At 37.5% G+C, this 23,918-nt stretch overlaps 1 protein-coding gene across 21 annotated transcripts in view; it reads right to left on the reverse strand.

Moving 5' to 3' along the window:
* Nucleotides 1-23,918, reverse strand: part of DMD (dystrophin) — a 2,667,987-nt gene that overhangs the window by 1,547,310 nt on the left and 1,096,759 nt on the right. For all 21 annotated transcript variants that reach the window (XM_086387503.1, XM_086387509.1, XM_086387510.1 and 18 more), the window contains 2 exons: nt 13,746-13,847; nt 13,511-13,618 (listed from right to left, as the gene is read on the reverse strand). In XM_086387503.1, coding sequence (XP_086243629.1) covers nt 13,511-13,618; nt 13,746-13,847 — 210 coding nt within the window. The remainder of the gene's footprint in view (nt 1-13,510; nt 13,619-13,745; nt 13,848-23,918) is intronic.

Raw genomic sequence — 23,918 nt, forward strand, 5'->3', positions numbered from 1 at the left:
ATCAAATCAATAATATTTTTACCCAAATCTGTATGACAAAAACACTGTACTAGCCAAGGCTTCTATCTGGTAAATTCTAGATATAGTTTGTCAAATGGTGATAGCAGGATAGTAGTTCTGCCTCAGTGTGTTTCCTCCGTTGGCTCTGAACCAATCTCTCTCCCAGTCTTTCTTCATCTTATCAAGTTCCTGAAGTACTCTCACACCATAACTAACAAGAAAAAAACAGGAAATCCATGGTGGTGCCAGATACAATGCATCATACTAATGAATTACCTTCTCCCATCTATCCTTAGACAGAAATTATTCTAAGCTTGGATTTTGTGTATATTAAATAACTACAATTTAGTTGTTACTCAATTTTAGTGTATTAAAAGGATATATTTCTGCATCCTAATAATTGATTATAGATCTTTGAGTGCCAGAGAACTAGAGTTCTAGAAAATTCAGAAGGCAAAAAGAAGCTCTAGAAAATGTGTACAAGGCAGAGATCAGCTAGGCTTTTGAAAGAAGAAATATAATTTATTTTCATAGCAGCGAGGTACCTGGACAAACCTCCAAGGTAAACAGGAAAGAACAGCCAATAAATCAGATTGGACAGCAGTAGAAACAGGCAGGCAATAGATAAGCTGCTCAAGAAGACAAGATAAACATGCTCTATATGGTCAAGGTTAGATGATTTGAAGTGAAAAGAGAATGTATGCTTGCAAAAAGCCCACAAAGTCATCACCTTATTCTCATCAGACGGACACTTCAGAGATCAAGGCCAAGATAATTTCTCATAAACTAGCAAAACTGAATCCTGTACCTATTTTATGAGTAGTTATCTATATGTAAGAAGTTTTCTGGTGGCTCAGTGGTAAAGAATCTGCCTGCCAATGCAGGAGACATGGGTTCAATCACTGGATCGGGAAGATCCCCTGGAAAAGGAAATGGCAACCCACTCCCGTATTCTTGTCTGGAGAATTCCATGGCCAGAAGAGCCTGGTGGGCTATAGTCCATGGAGTCGCAAAGAGTCAGACACGACTGAAGCGACTAAACAACAACAAGACAGAGTAATCCAATTCTTTCTAATCACCTGTTGTTGCACTTAGGTAGATTGATCCACTGTGGGGGTTTCTCATCTTAAGGAAGCATAAGAATCACCAGGAAGGCTTGTGAACTGGAAGACTTCTCGGCCCCATGCCTCCAGAGTTTATGAATCAGTGTTCTTGCCTGGAGAATCCCAGGGACGAGGAGCCTGGTGGGCTGCCGTCTATGGGGTCGCACAGAGTCGGACACGACTGAAGTGACTTAGCAGCAGGCATGGGATGGGGCCTAAGGATTTGCCTTTCTAAGGAGTTCCTGGGTAATGCTGCTAGTCTATGGACCACACCATGAGAACCACTGATGCTATCTGGAGGATTTCTTTGAGGGTCATCACTGAAGCTGAGCTCAAGTTAGCAAGTCCTGGTGAAATAGCACTGTTCACAGGGATTTGCCAAGCTCCCATAAGTACTCTGGCCCTGCCATCTTATCTTGCAGACACTTGATAGTGACCTAAGCCCACAGCATTCCTGCAGTCCCTGCACACCACACTCTCTTGGATCATCAACTTTTCCAGAGTTGTCCTTTGCTGGCAAATGCCACAGCAACAGTACTTTTCCACAGGAGCCTGTTTCTTGTTAATTTGGGCCTTCCCATGAGAGCCTACTTGATTCTTCCAGTCTTAGAAGTCACCTCAGTTTCTTCTTTCCTTTGCTTTTTATTCTTTATGCCAAATAAAAACTCAATTTGGATGATAGAACGATACGATTTGGATAAAAAAACGTATCAGGAGGAAATCAAATACTTGACTCCTCTTCTCTCACCTCACATGAAAAGTAGAAGAAAATCCCATGGGTTATTAGTGGTAATATTTCAAAACAAATTACATTGATTGTAAATAAAAGAGAGATTTAGCACACTGTATCTATACCTAGGTATGTAGTAGGAACTGGTGACAGATGGTACCTGTTTTGGGTCTCAGATTGTGACATATTTTAATGAACATTAAATTCTTACTCACTGCCTGAGTCAGCAGGGGAATTTTACCTCAAATTCTAGACCAGCTGTCAGGTTTTGTTAATTGGCTTAAACTATCAAATGGTAAGACTTATACAAAACATATTTTCACTTTGTTCACAAGTAAGGTGACATAATTTGAATTTTAATCATATTGGAAAATTATTGAGACTTCGCTAAGAGAGCATTTTCATGGCCCTGGAGCTAGCAATGTCTTTTTATATAAAAATGTCAACATCGAGGCACGTGATTATTCAAAACAAAAATTTTCAACTGCGGTTATTTTTCTGTCAAAGAATCGAATGTGATGAGTTCTGAAACAGCTTAAAAGTCTTGGACCTGAGTCTGGATATCTTGGTGTTCACTTTAACTCTGCTACTAATCTTCTATTACTTTATGCATGCCATGTGTTTTCTTCTGGGCCTCAATTTCCTCTTCTGAAATAACCTTGTCTGTCTCCTTGTTTCCATGCCCAGTGCTACTTAGTTCAGTTCTAATTGGCCTCTTTTCTATGAAAAGTCTTACTACCAAAGAGTGCTCTGGAAATGCAAATATGATTGTTATTCAGCTCCCAATGGCTCCCCATTAGTTTCAGAACAAAATTACAAATGTATCACTGCTATTTTTGCACTGTTTGATACATAGATTTCTTTTCTGAAGTCTGTCTTTAGTAATGATATCACTCAAAAAACACATTCTCTGAGGATTGATTTATATCAATGAGAAGCTAGTTTGTAATAACAAGTAATACATATGTGAATCTATTTTAAATTAAAAGCTTATAGAAAAATAGTCACTATGGAGCCAAAAATGTATGATACAAATAAATATTTGGTAATATGGTACAAATTTAACTGAGGAAATTTATTTAAGATTAGTTCAAATAAATTATTTAATTATTATGATGTATAATATATATCAATACAGACAGAAATAGATTAGGTAAAGTTATGAAACATTATTTACAATAGACCATTGTTTTATATCACAGTTAACATCACATTAGCATTTAGTAGAATTGATCAAAAATAGAAAAGAAATCCTAATTATGCAATACTTACTTGAAAAATCAAGCTCTTAATAAATATTGGATTGGCCTCTCCCTTACTGGAAAATAATAAAATTCACAGTTGAAGAGAAGCTTTGTAGATTTCTTTTTAATTCCATACAGTTCAACTCAAACTGAAATGTCTCAATGAACCCTGATGTCCCCTTATTGCCAAAGTTTGTTAATCCCTCAAAACATATGGGTGCTATAATCACTACCCCACCTGGGGAGAGTGTGCTCACCAAGCACCTGGTCACCTGAGCTGCTCGGAACTGGGAAGGGCACAAAACGCAGGCCCAACTAAGTCCGCGACTCTGTAGAGTACCCGAGAACCTGAGTGGCTTACACCTGGGAAGTGAATGCAACCCAGGGCCTGCTTTAGACAGTTCCCCTGCAGAGCAACCTGGAACTTGAGCAGTGTAGACTGGAAAAGCACACACGCTGTGAGTGGGGGCAAACCCAGTATGGCCCAGTCACTGCGAGCACTCCCCCCACATGCCAGTGATATTTGATTGCAGTGTTCCTCCCTCCCTGCAGCACAATTAAACAAGTGAGCCTAAATAAATGACCACTTTCAAACCCCTTGTGTCAGGGCGGAAGTTAGATATAAAAGAGACTTGCAAACAGAGGGAGCCAAGATAAACAAGAGGGAACCGCTTTGGAAGTGACAGGTACAACAGATTAAAACACTGTAGTTAGCATTGACTACAATGGAAGGGACCTATAGACCTTGAGAAGAAGTATAAGCTGGAACAAGGAACTATCTGAAACTGAACTGACCCCACACTGCCCTCAACAGCTCCAGAGAAATTCCTAGATATATTTTACTATTATCATTTTCTAATTTTTTTTAAATTTTTAAGTTCTTTATTACTCCTTTAATTTTCCTTTTTAAAACCTACTATAACCTTGTAAAAGAGAGACCCTATGTTTAAAGCAAATTTCATATTTTTTTTATAACGTTTGTAATTTTCTTTTGTGTTTTTAATAGTGTATTTTTAAGAGTCTAACCTCTACACTAGATTTTTAACCTTTGCTTTTTGGTATTTGTTATCAATTTTGTACCTTTAAGAATCCAATCTTCAATACCCATTTTTACTTAGGAGTGTGATTACTGGCTTGATTGTTCTCTCCCCTTTTGACTCTCCTTTTGCTCCACCAGGTCACTTCTATCTCCTGCCTCCCACTTCTCTTCTCTACTTTGTGAATCTCTTTAGGTGTTTCAGGCTGTGGAGAACACTTAGGGAACTGATCACTGCCTAGATTGGTCTCTCTCCTTTTTACTCCCCCTCCTCTCCTCCTGGTCACTGCTATCTCCTTCCTCCCTCTTCACTTCTCTATGGAACTCTGTGAACCTCTCTGAGTGTTCCAGACTGTGGAAAGTAAGTAGGGAATTGATTGCTGGCTAGATTGCTCTCGCCTCTTTTGATTCCCCCTCTTCTCCTCCTGGTTACCTCTATCTCCCTCCTCCCTCTTCTCATCTCCATGTAACTCTGTGAACCTCTCTGGGTGTCCCTCACTGTGGAGAATTTTCTTTCCATTAACCTAGATGTTTTATCAGTGGTGCTATAAGGATGGAGAAGTCTTGAAGCTACTGTAAGAATAAGACTGAAAGCCAGAGGTAGGAGGCTTAAATCCCAAACTTGACAACACCAGAAAACTTCTGACTCCAGGGAATATTAATCGACAACAGATCATTCAAAAGCCTCCATACCTACACTGAAACCAAGCTCCACCCAAGAGCCAACAAGTTTCAGAGAAAGACATACCAAGCTAATTCTCCAACAACACAGGAACATAACCCTGAGCACAAAAATACAGGCAGCCAAAAGTCACACCAAACCCATAGACACCAAAAAATTCACTACTGGACATTTCTCTGCACTCCAGAAAGAAGAGATGCAGCTCCACCCACCAGAACACTGAGGCAAGATTCCCTAACCAGGAAGCCTTGGCAAGCCACTCGTCCAAGCCCACCCACAGGGAGGAACCTCCACAATAAATAGGAACCACAAACTTCCAGCATAAAGAAAGGCCATCCCAAACACAGCAACCTAAACAAGATGAAAGGCAGAGAAATATTCAGCAGGTAAAGGAACATGATAAAAGCCCACCAAACCAAACCAAAGAGGAGGAGATAGGGAGTCTACCTGAAAAAGAATTCAGAAAAATGATAGTAAAAATGATCCAAAATCTTGAAAACAAAATGGAGTTACAGATAAATAATTTAGAGACAAGGATTGAGAAGATGCAAGAAAATTTAACAAGGACCTAGAAGAAATAAAAAAGAGTCAATCAATAATGAATAATGCAATAACTAAGATCAAAAGCACTCTGGAGGGAACCGGCAGTAGAATAACTGAGGCAGAAGATAGGATAAGTAAGGTAGAAGATAGAATGATGGAAATAAATGAAGCAGAGAGGAAAAAATAATTAAAAGAAATGAGGACAACTTCCGAGACCTCTGAGACAATATTAAATGCCCCAACATTCAAATCATAGGAGTCCCAGAAGAAGAAGACAAAAAGAAAGGCCATGAGAAAATACTTTAGGAGATAATAGTTGAAAACTTCCCTAAAATGGGGAAGGAAATAGCCACCTAAGTCCAAGAAACCCAGAGAGTCCCAAACAGGATAAACCCAAGGCAAACACCCCAAGACACATATTAATCAAAATAACAAAGATCAAACACAAAGAACAAATATTAAAAGCAGCAAGGGAAAAACAACAAATAAATCACAAAGGGATTCCCATAAGGATAACAGCTGATCTTTCAATAGAAACTCCTCAAGCCAGAAGGGAATGGCAGCACATACTTAAAGAGTGATGAAAGAGAAAAACCTACAGCCCAGATTACTGTACCCAGCAAGGATCTCATTCAAATATGAAGGAGAAATCAAAAGCTTTACAGTCAAGCAAAACCTCAGAGAATTCAGAACCACCAAACCAGCTTTTCAACAAATGCTGAAGGATAGTCTCTAGACAGGAAATACAGAAAAGGTGTATAAACTCGAACCCAAAACAACAAAGTAAATGGCAATGGGATCATACTTATAAATGTTACTTTAAATGTAAATGGGTTGAATACCCCAACCAAAACACAAAGACTGGCTGAATGGATACAAAAACAAGACCCCTATATATGCTGTCTACAAGAGACCCACCTCAAACCTAGGGACACACACAAACTGAAAGTGAAGGGCTGGAAAAAGATATTTCATGCAAATGGAGACCAAAAGAAAGCAGGAGTAGCAATACTCATATCAGATAAAATAGACTTTGAAATAAAGGCCATGAAAAGAGACAAAGAAGGATACTACATAAATGGTCAAAGATCAATCCAAGAAGAAGATATAACAATTATAAATATATATGCACCCAACATAGGAGCACAACAATATGTAAAGCAAATGCTAACAAATATGAAAGAGGAAATTAACAGTAACACAATAATAGTGAGAGATGTTCATACTCCACTCACACCTATGGATAGATGAACTAAACAGAAAATTAGCAAGAAAATACAAACTTTAAATGATACAATGGACCAGTTAGACCTAATTGATATCTATATTTCACCCTAAAACAATGAATTTCACCTTCTTCTCAAGTGCACACAGAACCTTCTCCAGGATATATAACATCCTGGGCCATAAATCTAGACTTGGTAAATTCAAAAAAATTGAAATAATCTCAAGCATCTTTTCTGATCACAATGCGGTAAGATTAAATGTCAACTACAGGAAAAAAAAAACTATTAAAAATACAAACATATGGACGCTAACAACACACTTCTGAATAACCAACAAATCACAAAAGAAATCAAAATATGCATAGATACGAATGAAAATGAAAACACAACAATCCAAAACCTACGGGAATCAGTAAAAGCAGTGCTAAGGGGAAGGTTCATAACAGTAGAAGCCTACCTCAAGAAACAGGAGAAAAATCAAATAAATAACCTAACTCTACACCTAAAGCAACTAGAAAAAGAAGAAATGAAGCACCCCAGGGTTAGTAGAAGGAAAGAAATCATAAAAATTAGGGCAGAAATAAATGCAAAAGAAACAAAGGAGACCATAGCCAAAATCAACAAAGCTAAAAGCTGGTTCTTTGAGAAGATAAATAAAATAGACAAACCATTAGCCAGACTCATCAAGAAACATAGGGAGAAGAAATAAATCAACAAAATTAGAAATGAAAATGGAGAAATTACAACAGACAACACAGAAATACAAAGGATCATAAGAGACTACTATCAGCAACTATATGCCAACAAAATGGACAACTTGGAAGAAATGGACAAATTCTTAGAAAAGTATAACTTTCCAAAACTGAACCAGGAAGAAATAGAAAATCTTAACAGACCCATCACAAGCACAGAAATCAAAACTGTAATCAGAAATCTTCCAACACACAAAAGCCCAGGACCAGATGGCTTCATGGTTGAATTCTACCAAAAATTGAGAGAAGAGCTAACACCTATCCTACTCAAACTCTTTCAGAAAACTGCAGAGGAAGGTAAACTGCCAAACTCATTCTATGAGGCCAATATCACCCTAATACCAAAACCAGACAAAGATGCCACAAAAACAAGTAAATGACAGGCCAATATCACTGGTGAACATAGATGAAAAAATCCTTAACACAATTCTAGCAAACAGAATCCAACAACATAGTAAAAAGATCATACAACATGACCAAGTGGGTATCATCCCAGGGATGCAAGGATTCTTCAATATTCACAAATCAGTCAATGTGGTATACCACATTAACAAATTGAAAGATAAAAACCAATCATCTCAATAAATGCAGATAAAGCCTTTGACAAAATTCAACATCCATTTATGATAAAAAGCCTCCAGAAAGCAGGCATAGTAGGAACATACCTCAACATAATAAAAGCCATATATGATAAAACTACAGGAAACATTATCCTCAAAGGTGAAAAATTGAAAGCATTTCCCCTAAAGTCAGGAACAGACAAGGGTGCCCACTCTAACTGCTACTATTCAACATAATTTTGGAAGTTTTGGTCACAGCAATCAGAGCAGAAAAAGTAATAAAAGGAATCCAAATTGGAAAATAAGAAGTAAAACTCTCACTGTTTGCTGATAACATGACCCTCTACATACAAAACCCTAAAGACTCCTCCAGAAAATTACTAGAACTAATCAATGAATATAGTAAAGTTGTGGGATATAAAGTCAACACACAGAAATCCCTTGCATTCCTATACACTAACAATGAGAAAATAGAAAGAGAAATTAAGGAAACAATTCCATTCACCATTGCAATGAAAAGAATAAAATATTTAGGAATATATCTACCTAAAGAAACAAAAGACCTATTTATATAAAACTATAAAACACTGGTGAAAGAAATCAAAGAGGACACTCATAGATGGAGAAATATATCATGTTCATGGATTGGAAGAATCAATATAGTGAAAATGAGTATACTACCCAAAGCAATCTATAGATTCAATGCAATCCCTATCAAGCTATCAATGGTATTTTTCACAGAGCTAGACAATTTCACAATTTGTATGGAAACACAAAAAAACTCGAATAGCCAAAGCAATCTTGAGAAAGAAGAACAGAACTGGAGGAATCAACCTGCCTGACTTCAGGCTCTACTACAAAGCCACAGTCATCAAGACATTATGGTACTGGCACAAAGATAGAAATATAGATCAATGGAACAAAACAGAAAGCCCAGAGATAAATCCACGCACCTATGGACACCTTATCTTTGACAAAGGAGGCAAGAATATACAATGGAGAAAAGACAATCTCTTTAACAAGTGGTGCCGGGAAAACTGGTCAACCACCTGTAAAAGAAGGTAACTAGAACACTTTCTAACACCATACACAAAAATAAGCTCAAAATGGTTTAAAGATCTAAACGTAAGACCAGAAATTATAAAACTCCTAGAGGAAAATATAGGCAAAACACTCTCTGACATAAATCATAGCAGGATCCTCTATGACCCACCTCCCAGAGTAATGGAAATAAAAGCAAAAATAAACAAATGGGACCTAATTAAACTTAAAAGCTTTTGCACAACAAAGGCAACTATAAGCAAGGTGAAAAGACAGCCTTCAGAATGGGAGAAAACAATAGTAAATGAAGCAACTGACAAAGAATTAATCTCAAAAATATACAAGCAACTCCTCCAGCTCAATTCCAGAAAAATAAGTGACCCAATCAAAAAATGGGCCAAAGAACTACACAGACATTTCTCCAAAGAAGACATACAGATGGCTAACAAACACATGAAAAGATGCTCAACATCACTCATTACCAGAGAAATGCAAATCAAAACAACAATGAGGTACCATCTCACACCAGTCAGAATGGCTGCTATCCAAAAGTCTACAAACAATAAATGCTGGAGAGTGTGCGGAGAAAAAGGAACCCCCTTAAACCGTTGATGGGAATGCAAACTAGTACAGCCACTATGGAGAACAGTGTGGAGATTCCTTAAAAAACTGGAAATAAAACTGCCATATGACCCAGCAATCCCACTGCTGGGCATACACACCGAGGAAACCAGAATTGAAAGAGACACGTGTACCCCAATGTTCATTGCAGCACTGTTTATAATAGCCAGGACATGGAAGCAACCTAAATGTCCATCAGCAGACAAATGGATAAGAAAGCTGTGGTACATATACACAATGGAATATTACTCAGCTATTAAAAAGAATGCATTTGAATCAGTTCTAATGAGGTGGATGAAACTGGAGCCTATTATACAAAGCAAAGTAAGTCAAAAAGAAAAACACCAATAGAGTATATTAACGCATATATATAGAATTTAGAAAGATGGTAACAACGACCCTATATGTGAGACAGCGAGAGACACAGATGTAAAGAACAGACTTTTGGACTCTGTGGGAAAAGGCAAAGGTGGGATGACTTGAGAGAATAGCATCGAAACATGTATATTACCATATGTGAAATAGATTGCCAGTTCAGGTTCGATGCATGAGACGGGTGCTCAGGCCGGGTGCACCGCAATGACCCTGACGGATGGTATGGGGAGGGAGGTAGGAGGGGGTTTCAGGATGGGGAACACATGTTCACCCATGGCTGATTCATGTGAATGTATGGCAAAAACCACCACAATATTGTAAAGTAATTAGCTTCCAATTAAAAAAAAAAAAACATATGGGTGCTATAATCAATGCCATTTTGTTTGCTTTAACGTTTTTCTTATTTTCCAAAACATGATATAAGCCCCTTCTATGTGAGGATAATCATTTCTTGTGCTACTCTTGTATTTCTCAGAGAATCTAATTAAGTTTATTTTAGACTTATTAGATTTATGAAACTTAAGCTTATTCTAGAACTATACTGTTTATAATCTTACAGAACATTCACAGGTACTTTTCAGTGTTACATTTTAAATTTTTACTGTAATCTTATTCTAGGTATGTTATACTTTTTCAAAGAGTACAATTCTGTTTCAAAAAACAAAGTTCAAACTTTACCTACATATTATAAAATTAATATTTATGTCCTTCCAAAATTCATATTTTGAAGGCCTAACCTTCCAATGTTATCATATTAGGAGGTGGAGCTTTGGGGAGGTAATGATGCTTAGATGAGGTCATGACAGTAGGGCCCCCATGCTACGATTCTGCTTGTGTGCTAAGTCACTTTAGTTGTGTCTGACTCTTTGTGACGCTATAGACTGTGGTCCACAAGGCTTCTATCTCCATGGGATTCTCCAGGCAGGAATGCCGGAGTGGGTTGCCAGGCTCTCTTCCATGGGATCTTCCCAACCCAGGGATTGATCCTGAGCCTCTTATATCTCCTGTGATTAGTGCCCTCATACAAAAAAGAAGGGATACCAGAGCTTCCTCTGTCTCACCAGGAAGAGGGCCCTCACCAAGAACCAAATCTTCCAGCACCTTGATATTGTGCTGCCCTGTTTCTAGAACTACAAGAAATAAATATCTACTGTTAAAGTCACCAATCTGTGGCATTTTATTACAGCAGCACAAGCAGACTAAGATAGGAATTGGGAGCAAGAACTGGTGTCTCTTGTATCAAATATCGAAAAATGCAGAAACAGCTTTGAACTGGGTCATGGGTAGAGGGTGAAAGAGTTTTGAGGTACATGCTCGAAAAAGTCAAGATTGCCATGAAGATAACTTCGAAGGGCAACTCTGGTGAGGACTCAGGGAGAAAAAAGGAGAGCTGGAAAGAAAGTTTCCATCTTTTTAGAGAATACGTAAATAATCATGAACAGCATGTTGGTATAAATATGGATGATAAAGGCCATTCTTTTGGGGTCTCAGACGAAGTAAGGAACATATTGGCCAAGGGAGAGAAGACGATCCTTGTTATAAAGTGGCAAAGAACTTGACTGAATTGTGTTGATGTTCTAGTATTTTGTAGAAGGTAGAACTTGTGCATGATGAAATGGGATATTTAGCTAAGAAATCTGATGTCTTTGGGAAATATTTAAACAAAGTGTGAAAGGAACAGCATGGTTTCATCTGAATGCTTAAGGTAAAAAAGCAAGAAGAGAAAAATCAGTTGAAGAAGGAACTGTTTAACAAAAAGGAACCGGAAATTATGGATTTGTAAAATTCTCAGTCTATCCACATTGGAAAAAAAAAATGAGAAAGGATGTTTAGACGTGAACACTAATGGGTGTGGTTGATCTACTATTTGATGAGGATATTAGTGTGGATGTGAACCAGAGACCTAATCAGCTCTCTGATCAGAAGCCGGGGTACAGATGTATACATTATGGATACATGAATATGAAGCCATGGATACTGTAATATACTAGTAGAAATGCCAGCTGTGACTAATGGGAACAAAGAAAACCAGAAGGATTGAAGGAAGATTGTGAATACGTGCATTCTTCCCATGAAGAAAAGAGAAGAATGATATAGGTGATACAAAGACATCAGGGCTGCCACCCCTACCGTAGGCCCAAATAGCAGAGCCAGTTCCTCATGCGTTTCAAAGGGTGGGGCCACCTCTCAGGTTTGGGGGGACAGGCATGCAGGATGCCGCCACCTAGTGTCTCAGGAGCAGCCACGACAGGGAGTCCTGTGAGTGGGACTGCAGCAGAGAGCCATGTGGGCGGGCAGTGCACTGTGATGCTGAAGAGGCAAGGCCATTTTGTGGAATTCTGGGGGTGATGGTGCCACTCCGGTGGCCCTGGAGTGCAGAGCATCAGTCCAAAGAGGAATATTCTCAAGCATTAGGAACTTACAGAATTGTTCTTGCTATGTTTTAGACTTACGTGTGGCCTGTCACCCCTTCCTCCTTTGCTATTTTCCCCTTTTCGAATGGGAATACCTATCCTATACCTGTCACACCACTGTATTTTGGAAGCATATAACTAGTCTGGTTTCACAGGTTCGTAGTTGGAGAGCTCAGCCTCAGACTTTGAGTCTTATTTGATTAGGATGATAAGATTTTGAACTTTACAATATATGCTGAAGAGTTGATATTGGGACTATATAAGTTATTTTGGGTCTGTTCAGATGGAATGAATATATTTTGTATGTGAGAAAGACACACATTTTGTGAGTCCAGGGTTATAATGATATGGTCTAAATGATTGTGTCCCCACTCAATATATATATATATATATATATATATATATATATATATATATAGAAATTCTACATCCCCCCAATATCATGGTATTAAGACATTGGGCCTTCGGGAGGTAATTAGGTTTAGATGAGTTTATGACAGTGAAGAATTTATGACATGTGAATAGCTGACTCATTTGAAAAGACCCTGATGCTGGGAGGGATTGGGGGCAGGAGGAGAAGGGGACGACAGAGGATGGGATGGTTGGATGGCATCACTGACACAATGGACATGGGTTTGGGTGGACTCTGGGAGTTGGTGATGGACAGGGAGGCCTGGCGTGCTGCAGTTCATGGGGTCACAAAGAGTCGGACATGACTGAATGACTGAACTGCACTGATGACAGTGAAGCCCCCATGATGGGATTCATGACCTTGTAAGAAAAGGCAGAGACACTAGAGTTTCTCTTTCTTCTATGTGAGGGGAGCAATACTATTTGTTGTTGTTCAGTCGTGTCTGACTCTTTGCAACCCCATGGACTGCAGCATGCCAGGCTTCCCTGTCTTTCACTATCTCCCAGAGTTTGCTCAAATTCATGGCCATTGAGTGGATGATGCCATCCGACCATGGCATCCTCTGTTGCCCCCTTCTAGTCCTGCCTTCAATCTTTCCCACAATCACCTTTCTCTATTTTAATTAAGACAAGTAACAATATAATTAAAGAGACTGATATAAGAAAGAACAACGAATATTATGTTTAAGATTTAAACATTAGAAAGACCAAAGAAGGATGTTAGTAAAAACTTTTTTTTTTTAAATAATATCAATAGCTAAAGAATACGTACGGCCAGTTTTTGAAGACTTGATAACATTTCACTTTGATCCTTAAAGCCAGTTGTGGGAATCTTGTTCAATGCATCTTCTTTATCTGAAAGCCATGTACTAAAAAGGCACTGAAAGAAATCAAATAATTTTAAAAGAGAAAGAAGAATAATTATTAAAGTACATCATATATTTTTATGTACCCATTTAACATCTCTCCACGTCTTTCACTGATACACTATCCCCCATGTAACTCACCTGCTCTTCAGTAAAACGTTGCCATTTTAGAAGAACATCCTGTAAAAGAACCCAGCGATCTTCAGTCCACCTACAGATGTTTGCCCACCGATCTCCCAGTACCTGGGGAAGAGAAAACCCACCACAACATCAGCAAATGCTTACCTGTTAACTATATTTTATTAAAAAATGGCATGAATGATTTGTAAAAGTATCTAACTTTGGTTATCTTATGTATACTAGGAGTTGTAAGGAGCATCTGTCAGCTTCTGCTTATAATTATATAAGTACATGTCTTTCATTTGTCATTAGATTATTTCACTCTTGCACCCTATATGGAAAAGTAGAGATACTTACAAGAAGTATAAGGCAGATATCACACCACTATTTGAAATGTCTACACAGCAAATATAAACAGTAAAATATAAATGTAGAATGAAATAGGATTTGTCATTGATAATATGGAAAATGTGTATCTTTCTTAGGTCTGAAAATATGTCAAAAGAATAAAAGTCTGGCTAAAAAACAGGATGTCAAAAGACTCTCATCTGAAGCAATCTTATATAATTAGAATTGCTTAATATTTTGATTGTAGAAGAATATTAGTACTGACTTAACATCATATCCACATGTGAATTTTTAAAGTTAACTGGATTATTATTACAAATATTTAAAGTCACTATTTCTCTAAACTGTTCTATTGAGAAAACTCAGTAGAGTAATAGTTTTCTGAGTAAGAGTTGCCCTGTCTTTAGCCTGTCACTAATACTAGTGGCTCAGTGGTAAAGAATCCACCTGCTAATGCAGGAGATGCAGATTAAATCCCTGGATTGGGAAAATACCCTGGAGAAGGAAATGGCAACTCAGTCCAGTGTTCTTGCCTGGGAACTCCCATGGTCCGAGGAGCTTGGTGGGCTACAGTTGATGGGGTCACGAAGGAGTTGGACACAACTTAGTGACTAAACAACAATAACAATATCTATATGCACATGCTATTTTAGTGTGTAATATAAAATAAGCACTAATATTTTTAGGTGAAAAAGCGTGTTGTTATGATTTTTGTATAAAGGTACTGTTTTAAGAAATGTATCATTTATTTCAACAATATTAGGATGCACTTCAGAGTCTAAAATTCCAATTTTTTTTACTTCCTTATAAATAATAAAATTATTTACCCATAGATATTAGACCTCTAGAGCTAGAAGAATCTCAAAATATGGCATCTTATTTTGTATAGAATAAGAACTAGAAAAAATGTTTGTTACTCATATTTTTTACAAATATACTCAGCATCTAAGATAAGCCTGATCATAATTTCTATGTTACTTGATACTACACATTTGGATTGATCCAACTAGAAAACTTTGATGTATGATTCAAATAATATAAATGTAATTAGCATCATGGCAAAACCCATCTATTCCTAAATAACTCAGAGACCTACTCTTTTTTATTGTATTTAATCTACCACCTTTTAGAAAAGGAAGTCTCATACATAGGGGTAAGAAGTAAGCAATAAATGTTTTTCTACAATATTAAAATGATCATGAACTCAGATGCAGCTCAGTCACAGGTGAGTTTCCAGTTTTTCTTCAGAAATGTCAAATAAAAATATTATTACTTTCAAGCATAACATAAGTGATTTTGCATTTTTTATAGTTTCATTCTCTACTCGGCCACTTTTGAATTACATTAGTTTATGACAGAAGCCTTAACACTGAAACAGTGATTCAAGATACCCAGGAAATGTGTAACATAACTCAATGTATTCAACGTTAGCTATTTAATTATTACAATTAAAATTTGGGATTTTTTTCTCAAAAACATATTAGAAGTTATTTTAGTAAACTTCCTAGTTACCTTGTAAGGACACATCAGATAAAATGGCATGTAGCATACCTGGTAATGGGTTAGTTGTGAAAAAAAAAAAAAAAAAACATCTTTAAACGGAGAAACTCTTGCCTGTTAGCCATAAACTACACCATCTGCCTGATTTTATGATGCAGATAGAAAAGGTCAAATTGTGGGACGTTTATTACAGGGCTCCAACCCCAGTGGAGATGGGTGTCAAGGGCTAAGAGAGAAACTCAAACTGTAGCACCACCTTCATAAATGAAAGAAAATTAACTAAGACGTCTAAATAGATATACTATTTTCTCTCCAGTGCTACAAGACACACAAAGCTAGAGGCTAGCGAAGTAGTATCTTAGGTTTGCAATCTTATAGAGCTTTTATAATTTATTGATTTTAGTAGGACATTGTATAAAACAAATCCACATAAAGACCTCTATTCTAGATTGCCGAAGATTAAATTTACAGAAATTGCAAAATATACTGTGATATACTTTATACTATAGATTTTTTAATTATTAAAAAAAATAGTAAATATTTTTTATATACAGTCAACCTAGTCAAAACAACCTAGTTAAAACAACTATTTTAAGAATATTATTTCTATGAACAGATGAATAGATAATGAAATTTTGCCATTTGCAACAACATAGATGGGCTTGGAAGGCAGTATGTTAAATGAAATAAGCCAGAAAGAGAAAGACAAATACTGTATGATATCACTTATATGTGGACTCTTAAAAAAAAGAAAACTAGTAAATATAACCAAAAAGAAGCAAATTCACAGATACAGAGAATAAATTAGTGGTTACCAGTAGGGAGAGGGGAAGGGCAATATAGGGGTAGCAACAAACTATTAGGTCTAAAATAAACTAAAAGGATATATTGTACAACACAGGGAATATAACCAGTATTTTACAGTAACTATAAATGGAGTATAATCTTTAAAAATTGTGAATCACTATGTTGTACAAATACAACATATAATATTATATGTCAACTACACTTCAGTTAGAAAAGGATAAAAAGATTATCATTAAAAGTTTCCTTTGTATTCAAATAATCATAATAGATAACTTTTATAATTCCACTGAGGTTAAATATTCAGTCAATATTTAATTTATAGTTAAGTATAAGCTCTGATTCATTCATTCACCAATCATTAATTAATTTAAATAACAAATATTTTTGAACATACACTATGTGCCAAAAATGAACAGAATAAAGATGTTATGGACTGAACTGCGTCTGCCTAAAATTCATATGTTAAAGCCCTATTGACCTCTACCCCAGAATGTGACTGTATTAGAAGACAGGACCTTGACAGGCAGGGCCTTTAAATAGGGCTTTTAAGTTAAAATGAGTATGTTAGTGTGGACTCCAGTTCAGTCCGACTAGTGTCCTTACAAAAAGAGGAAATAAAATAGTGTCTTTAGAAAGACACAAGGGATGTATGGGCACAGAGGAGAGGCCGTTGGGTGGACATAGCAAGAAGGCTGCCATTTGCAAGGCAAGGAGAGAGGCCTCAGAAGGAACCAAACCTGCCCATACCTTGGACTTCTAGACTCCAGATCTGTGCGAAAACACATTTCTGTTGTTTAGGAAATCCAATCTCTGGCATTTTGTCATGGCATATCTAACAAACTACATAGGACAGATTTAAGAGAGGCTGATTCCATGGCACTGCAAAATGTCTCACAAAATTAAAATAGTTATAAGATGCACATATTAGAGTGGGGGCATTTTAGAGAATACATTTCAGTTACTACTGTAAAATGAATTTAAATTGTTCAAATAGAGCAGAATTTTAATAACGCATTGGGACAACTTCTCAAATACAAACATGCTATCATTTTGTGATTTTTATGGAGAATATAAAATTATCTAGAGTCAAAACACTTGGATTCAAGTCTTAAGTCAATCAACTGCTTGGATTACCAATCCGTGTTGTTGTTTAGTTGCTAAGTCACACCAGATTCTGGGAGAAGGCGATGGCACCCCACTCCAGTACTGTTGCCCAGAAAATCCCATGGATGGAGGAGCCTGGTAGGCTGCAGTCCATGGGGTCACGAAGAGTCGGATACAACTGAGTGACTTGACTTTCACTTTCCACTTTCACGCACTGGAGAAAGAAATGGCAACCCACTCCAGTGTTCTTGCCTGGAGAATCCTACGGACGGAGAAGCCTGGTAGGGGGCAGTCCATGGGGTCGCACAGAGTCGGACACGACTGAAGCAACTTAGCAGCAGCAGCAGCACATCAGATTCTACTGTGGTCCTATGGATCATGGCCCACCTGGCTCCTATGCCCATGGGATTTCCCAGGCAAGAATAGTAGAGTGGGTTGCTATTATTTCCTTCTCCAGGGGATCTTCCTGGCCCAGGGATCAAATGCATATTTCTTGCATTGGCAGGCGGATTCCTTACCACTGACTCTCTTTCAAATTATGGAAACATTTTAAATCCATAATTTCTTGTAATACTAGGAGCAATTCTTTATCTTCCCCTACTCAATAAAATCAAGTGACTTTTTCAACAAATGTATGGCTAAATCATATGTCTCTCAAAGAAAATAATCATGCCAACTTAAAGAACTGCTTCAAGTATTAAACAAGATCATGTATTGAAAAACAGTTTTAACTTGAACTGAGTTATATAAGTGTTGGTGGTTATTTATATTTTGCTTGATTGTAGTGTTTCTATGAAGCCTTCTAAGAACCAAGGGTGAACTATTTTACTCATTCTAAAAAAGTACTTATTACATCTTTACAAGTAGATGTTTAGAACTGCAGTATATTCTTTTTTAAAAAATTTCCAACACGACAGCATACACATCCTACAGCAACACATTCTACTGCTTAAATACTACTCTCAGAACAGTCTCAATGAACTGAATCCAAGTCACTTCTGTTACAAAGCAGGCACGGTGTTTTTACTGATCTCAGTGATTAGTTAAGTGAATTAGAAATCATGGTTACATGCGTGCTCACAGCTTCAGTTCAGTTCAGTTCAGTCACTCAGTTGTGTTCGACTCTTTGTGACTTCATGGACTGCAGGATGTCAGGCTTCCCCGTCCATCACCAACTCCAGGAGCTTACTCAAACGCATGTCCATCGAGTCGGTGATGCCATCCAACCATCTCATCGTCTATTGTCCCCTTCTCCTCCTGCCTTCAATCTTTCCCAGCATCAGGGTCTTTTCAAACGAGTCAGTTCTTCGCATCATGTGGCCAAACTATTGTAGCTTCAGCTTCAGCATCAGTCCTTTCAATGAATATTCAGGACTGATTTCCTTTAGGATGGACTGGCTGGGTCTCCTTGCAGTCCAAGGGACTCTCAAGAGTCGTCTCCAACACCATAGTTTAAAAGCATCAATTCTTTGGCGCTTAGCTTTCTTTATAGTCCAACTCTCACATCAGTACATGACTACTGGAAAAACCATAGCTTTGACTAGATGCGACTTTTGTTGGCAAAGTTATGTCTCTGCTTTTTAATATGCTGTGTAGGTTGGTCATAGCTTGTCATCCAAGGAGCAAGTGTCTTTTAATTTCATGGCTGCAGTCACCATCTGCAGTTGTTTTGGAGCCCCCCAAAATGAAGATCTGTCACTGTTTCCACTGTTTCCCCATCTACTTGCCATGAAGTGATGGGACTGGATGCCATGATCTTAGTTTTCTGAATGTTGAATTTTAAGCCATCTTTTTCACTCTCCTCTTTCACTTTCATCAAGAGGCTTTTTAGTTCTTCTTTGCTTTATGCGATAAGGTTGGTGTCATCTGCATATCTGAGGTTATTGATATTTCTCCCACAGGTAGATTTTTACAATACCATATTCACAGTTATAAGAAAATGTACATAGTGCTTGAATTTATGGATTTATATGTTTATTGCTTAGAAATGCTGGCTCTAATTTGAATTACAAAGGATGGAGCTAAGCAATCTTTGGATTATCAGTCAGCTTTTATAAGCACTCAGAGATGCTGGTTCCTATCACTGCCTAAATGGGTGCAACTTCATTGTTAGACAAGTGCAAGAGATTGGATCAAATTGAATTGACAGGAAGCTAACTTTTTTTTTTAATCACTATATTAGGGTTAGAAATCTCTCTTAAGAAAAAAAAATCAGTCTTTCTCTGAGTTGCCATTTAAGTATACAAATCCCCTGAGCTTTTAGGAATAATGCATATTTTTGTAAGCTAGGTAAACATTAGGCACATAAATGAAAAATGAATTATAATGTCTCACAAAGTGATAAGAAGAAATTAATTTGTATTTATGTCCTCATTTTGTCTCAGCAGTAAGAGCAGCAAAAGGTCAGTTCACTTACTCTAACACATTTTCGTGGGCTAAATCACAGCTCCATTATCCTCTAGGCTCAGATCCACAATGGGGAGGATTTTTCCCTCCCATTTAATTCACATCTCATATTGTTATACATGCCAAGGACATTTCTCATCTGAATTCCTTTGTTTGGTTGAGTTGGCTTTTCAAAGCAAAAGCGGAAAATGGCTATCAAAAGAACATTTGGATAAAAGCAAGTATAGGAAATTTGACAAGTCTGGGAGGTAAAACTTAAGTACCTTGACCCTTGAATTTATTGAAGACAGTGTAAGAAAGTGAAAGCTAAACTGTGCCCAGCAAGATTGGCATTAAGAGATAAAGTGTCCGCAAGTGTATGTCCATTAAGGAAGAAACACTTATGTGCCACGGACCACACAGTGCAGCAGCAACTGAGATTTATGAGAGGGAGGCAGCAAGCAACTCGTCTCCTTTTATCCCAGTTTCAAACCCTGGGATATACTCCTCTGCTAAATGAATTTTACATGTAATGAGCCTTCTGAAAAATAATTTATTTACTTCTTGAGTCTTGTTTCTTAATTTGTAAACACCTATACCGTTAAAAACAATTAGCAACTCCATCTTACATCTTACTGACGGTGAAATGGAAATAATATCAAATGACTTTTGGAAAGAACGAAAGCACCCATTATGAGGTTAGAAATGGCCAGAGTATTAGTGACTACTGTTTAGCCAAGTCTATGATTCCCTCTCAACTTTTGTTGCTAAGTTGCTAAATCGCTTCAGTCGTGTCCGACTCTGTGCGATCCCATAGATGGCAGCCCACCAGGCTCCCCTGTCCCTGGGATTCTCCAGGCAAGAACACTGGAGTGGGTTGCCATTTCCTTCTCCAATGCATGAAAGTGAAAATTGAAAGTGAAGTCACTCAGTCATGTCCGACTCTTCACGACCCGATGGACTGCAGCATACCAGGCTCCTCCATCCATGGGATTTTCCAGGCAAGAGTACTGGAGTGGGGTGCCATTGCCTTCTCCACTTCTCAATTTTATATTTTTTAAAAAGAAACTGTTAACTGAAGCATATATTATAAAATGGCATGTCTTAAAGCTTCACTGTCTAACCTACTGTTCAGGGTGAAAAAACATCTTTTGATGTATTAGGAAACACTTATTGGAGGTTTCTTTGAAAATATCATTCTTACTTCTGTTTAAAGGATCCTGTAATAACTCCTAACCAAACTCAAGGAACTCCTGTCACTTTTAATGGTGCAGTTTATAGATGAGGATACTGACACTCAGACGGGTTAAATAACTTATCTAAGGGCAGAGAGGTTAAAGGATTGAGTATATGGGATTTGACCTTCGATTCATCTGGCTACAAGCCCATGCTCTTTCACGATGCCACTCACTTGATAGAGCATTCAACATAAAAAATATACACCTTGTGATTTGTGCTATATAACACAGTGGAACGTACAGGGATACCAGGACTATGCTGAATCTGTTTTCTGAGTACTTTCATATTTGATTTTAGCAGGAGTTTGATGAGATTTAACTAAACATTTTATCTAACCTACCTGACAAGGATTTGCTTCCCTGGTGGCTCAGAGGTTAAAGTGTCTACCCGAAATGCGGGAGACCTGGGTTCGATCCCTGGGTCGGGAAGATCCCCTGGAGAAGGAAATGGCAACCCACTCCAGTATTCTTGCCTGGAGAATCCCATGGACCGAGGAGTCTGGTGAGCTACAGTCCATGGGGTCTCAAAGAGTTGGACACGATTGAGTGACTTCACGTTCACGTTCTGTTTAAAGGATCCTGTAATAACTCCTAACCAGACTCAAGGAACTCCTGTAACTTTTAATGGTGCAGTTTATAGATGAGGAAACTGACACTCAGATGGGTTAAATAACTTATCTAAGGGCAGAGAGGTCAAAGGATTGAGTATATGGGATTTGACCTTCGATTCATCTGGCTACAAGCCCATGCTCTTTTACGATGCCACTCACTTGATAGAGCATTCAACATAAAAAATATATACCTCGTGATTTGTGCTACATAACACAGTGGAACGTACAGGGATACCAGGACTATGCTAAATCTTTTTTTTTTTTTTTTGAGTCTTTTCATATTTAATTTTAGCAGGAGTTTGATGAGATTACCTAAACATTTTATCTAACCTACCTGACAAGGATTTGGAGCCTGCTGTTACAATTTGATTTAAAAAACATTTTTGATATTTTAGCTCCATATCTGTTTAAAACATTTTTTAAAAATCAAAAATGCGGACACTTCTAGATCAAGAACACGTGTTCTTTGCAAGGACTTATTTTGAAAAGGTAAATATGACTGTCTGATTCGTTAATGAAATTCTGCCTTGGTGATCATGCTAAAGGCGTAGGGAGATTTTTTAACTTGAAGAAGCATGTTCTTCTGTGCTATGGCAATCACTTTCATATTTTATTTATTTTTCTGAGTTTCTAAAGTGCTAATGAATAAATCTGGGAAGGCCCTATTGTTGTTGCTGCTGCTATTGTTTGCAGGCTATTATTTAATGTTCTGTGGCAGCTTAATAAACTCTGCACTCTCCAGCTCCCACCAGTCTATTCAATTGGGACACCAGAAATAAAGAACAGGAGTCCTAAGGAGCATTCCAGCACAACAGTGTTCCCTCCAGCATCCATCACATTTCCAGGCATTCCTTGGTAGCTTGAGGTTTTACTGTTCTTTATTGGTTTTTGCCTCCAAGTATCTGACTGTCCTGAAGTCTGCCCTCCCCCTACATTTACTCTTGTGCTTAATGTCTGGTGTAGAAATACATGCATTTCATATAGTATATGAATCTCTCAAAGCTGAATACCACCACTGTAATTATCAATACATGGTTTTTCTCCCAAGCAGTGTCTTAATGCCCCCTTTTTCTCTTTCTTCTTCATTAAATATTAATATCTGTCTACCAGTTATTTAAAGTAACAACAAGGCTATTTGTGGTGAATTTTTTTAAAGATCCACAGGAGTGAGAGTTACATGAAATTCCCTGTATTCTCTACCTCAAATTCTAAGTCTTTAATACTTAAAATGGGTATTAGGCATTTAGCAGAATCTCTGAATCTAACAAACTTGCGATATGTCACTAGGTCAAAAGTACAGACAACCTGAATTCTTATCCCACTTCAACTGCTGTCCCCCTTGGTCATATCCATTAGCAAACTCTTAATCTCACCAGGGTTTAGCTGTCCTACTAGTGAAATGGATATAATAGTATCTGCCTCCTACCCTCCTAGCCAGGTCAATACTGGGGTTAGGTCAACAAATACGAAACTGCTCTGAAGACTATGATGAATTATAGAGACGCTTGTCAACGGTAAGGACTTAGAACTTAGTTGATGGAAAAATAAATCAGCTTTTGTTTCCAGGGGTGATAAATCTACAGCACAATAGACTTTTTAATAGAGAATACACTGAAACATTTCAGCATCATGTTAACTTTACTAGGTTTCTGTGTTTTACCTACAGTCAAATAAAACTTAGTTTTGTACAAGAGTTAAAAAATCTCTTCTTTCGCATTCTTAAACCAGGAGCATTTTTCATTATGTGCCTTATTTACAGATAAGTGACTGGAAATCCCTCTATATTACATTCTAACTCTTGCCATTCAATTTATTCCACCTATAAGAAATCACATGTTCCAAGAGGTACATAAAATAAAATGTATAAAATAATCTAGGTGTGAGGGAATGAAGAGAGATGGAGACTGCAGCTAAATGGAGAGCTCATGGTAAAGTGGGCAGATCTATTCAATTCCTACTGAGGTTAATATGCAGGAAGACAGACCCAGGATCATCAAATCACTTGTTTTCTCCAGAAAGGCTAGAAATTCATAGCTTCATATCACATTTCCTAAATTTCAATGATAAATATGTTATTAAATTCCATGTGGACTGAATATATTTGTAATTTTAGATGCAATAGACAAATTCCTAGAAAGACAAAACTTTACTTGAACTGACAAAAAAGGGAAAATCTGGAAAATGGAGGTAAACTATTTTTA

The sequence above is a fragment of the Bos grunniens genome, chromosome X, assembly GCF_055505025.1.
Source record: "Bos grunniens cultivar Pamir isolate PY7600 chromosome X, Bosgru_T2T1.0, whole genome shotgun sequence".
In the NCBI taxonomy this organism is placed as follows: Eukaryota; Metazoa; Chordata; class Mammalia; order Artiodactyla; family Bovidae; genus Bos; species Bos grunniens.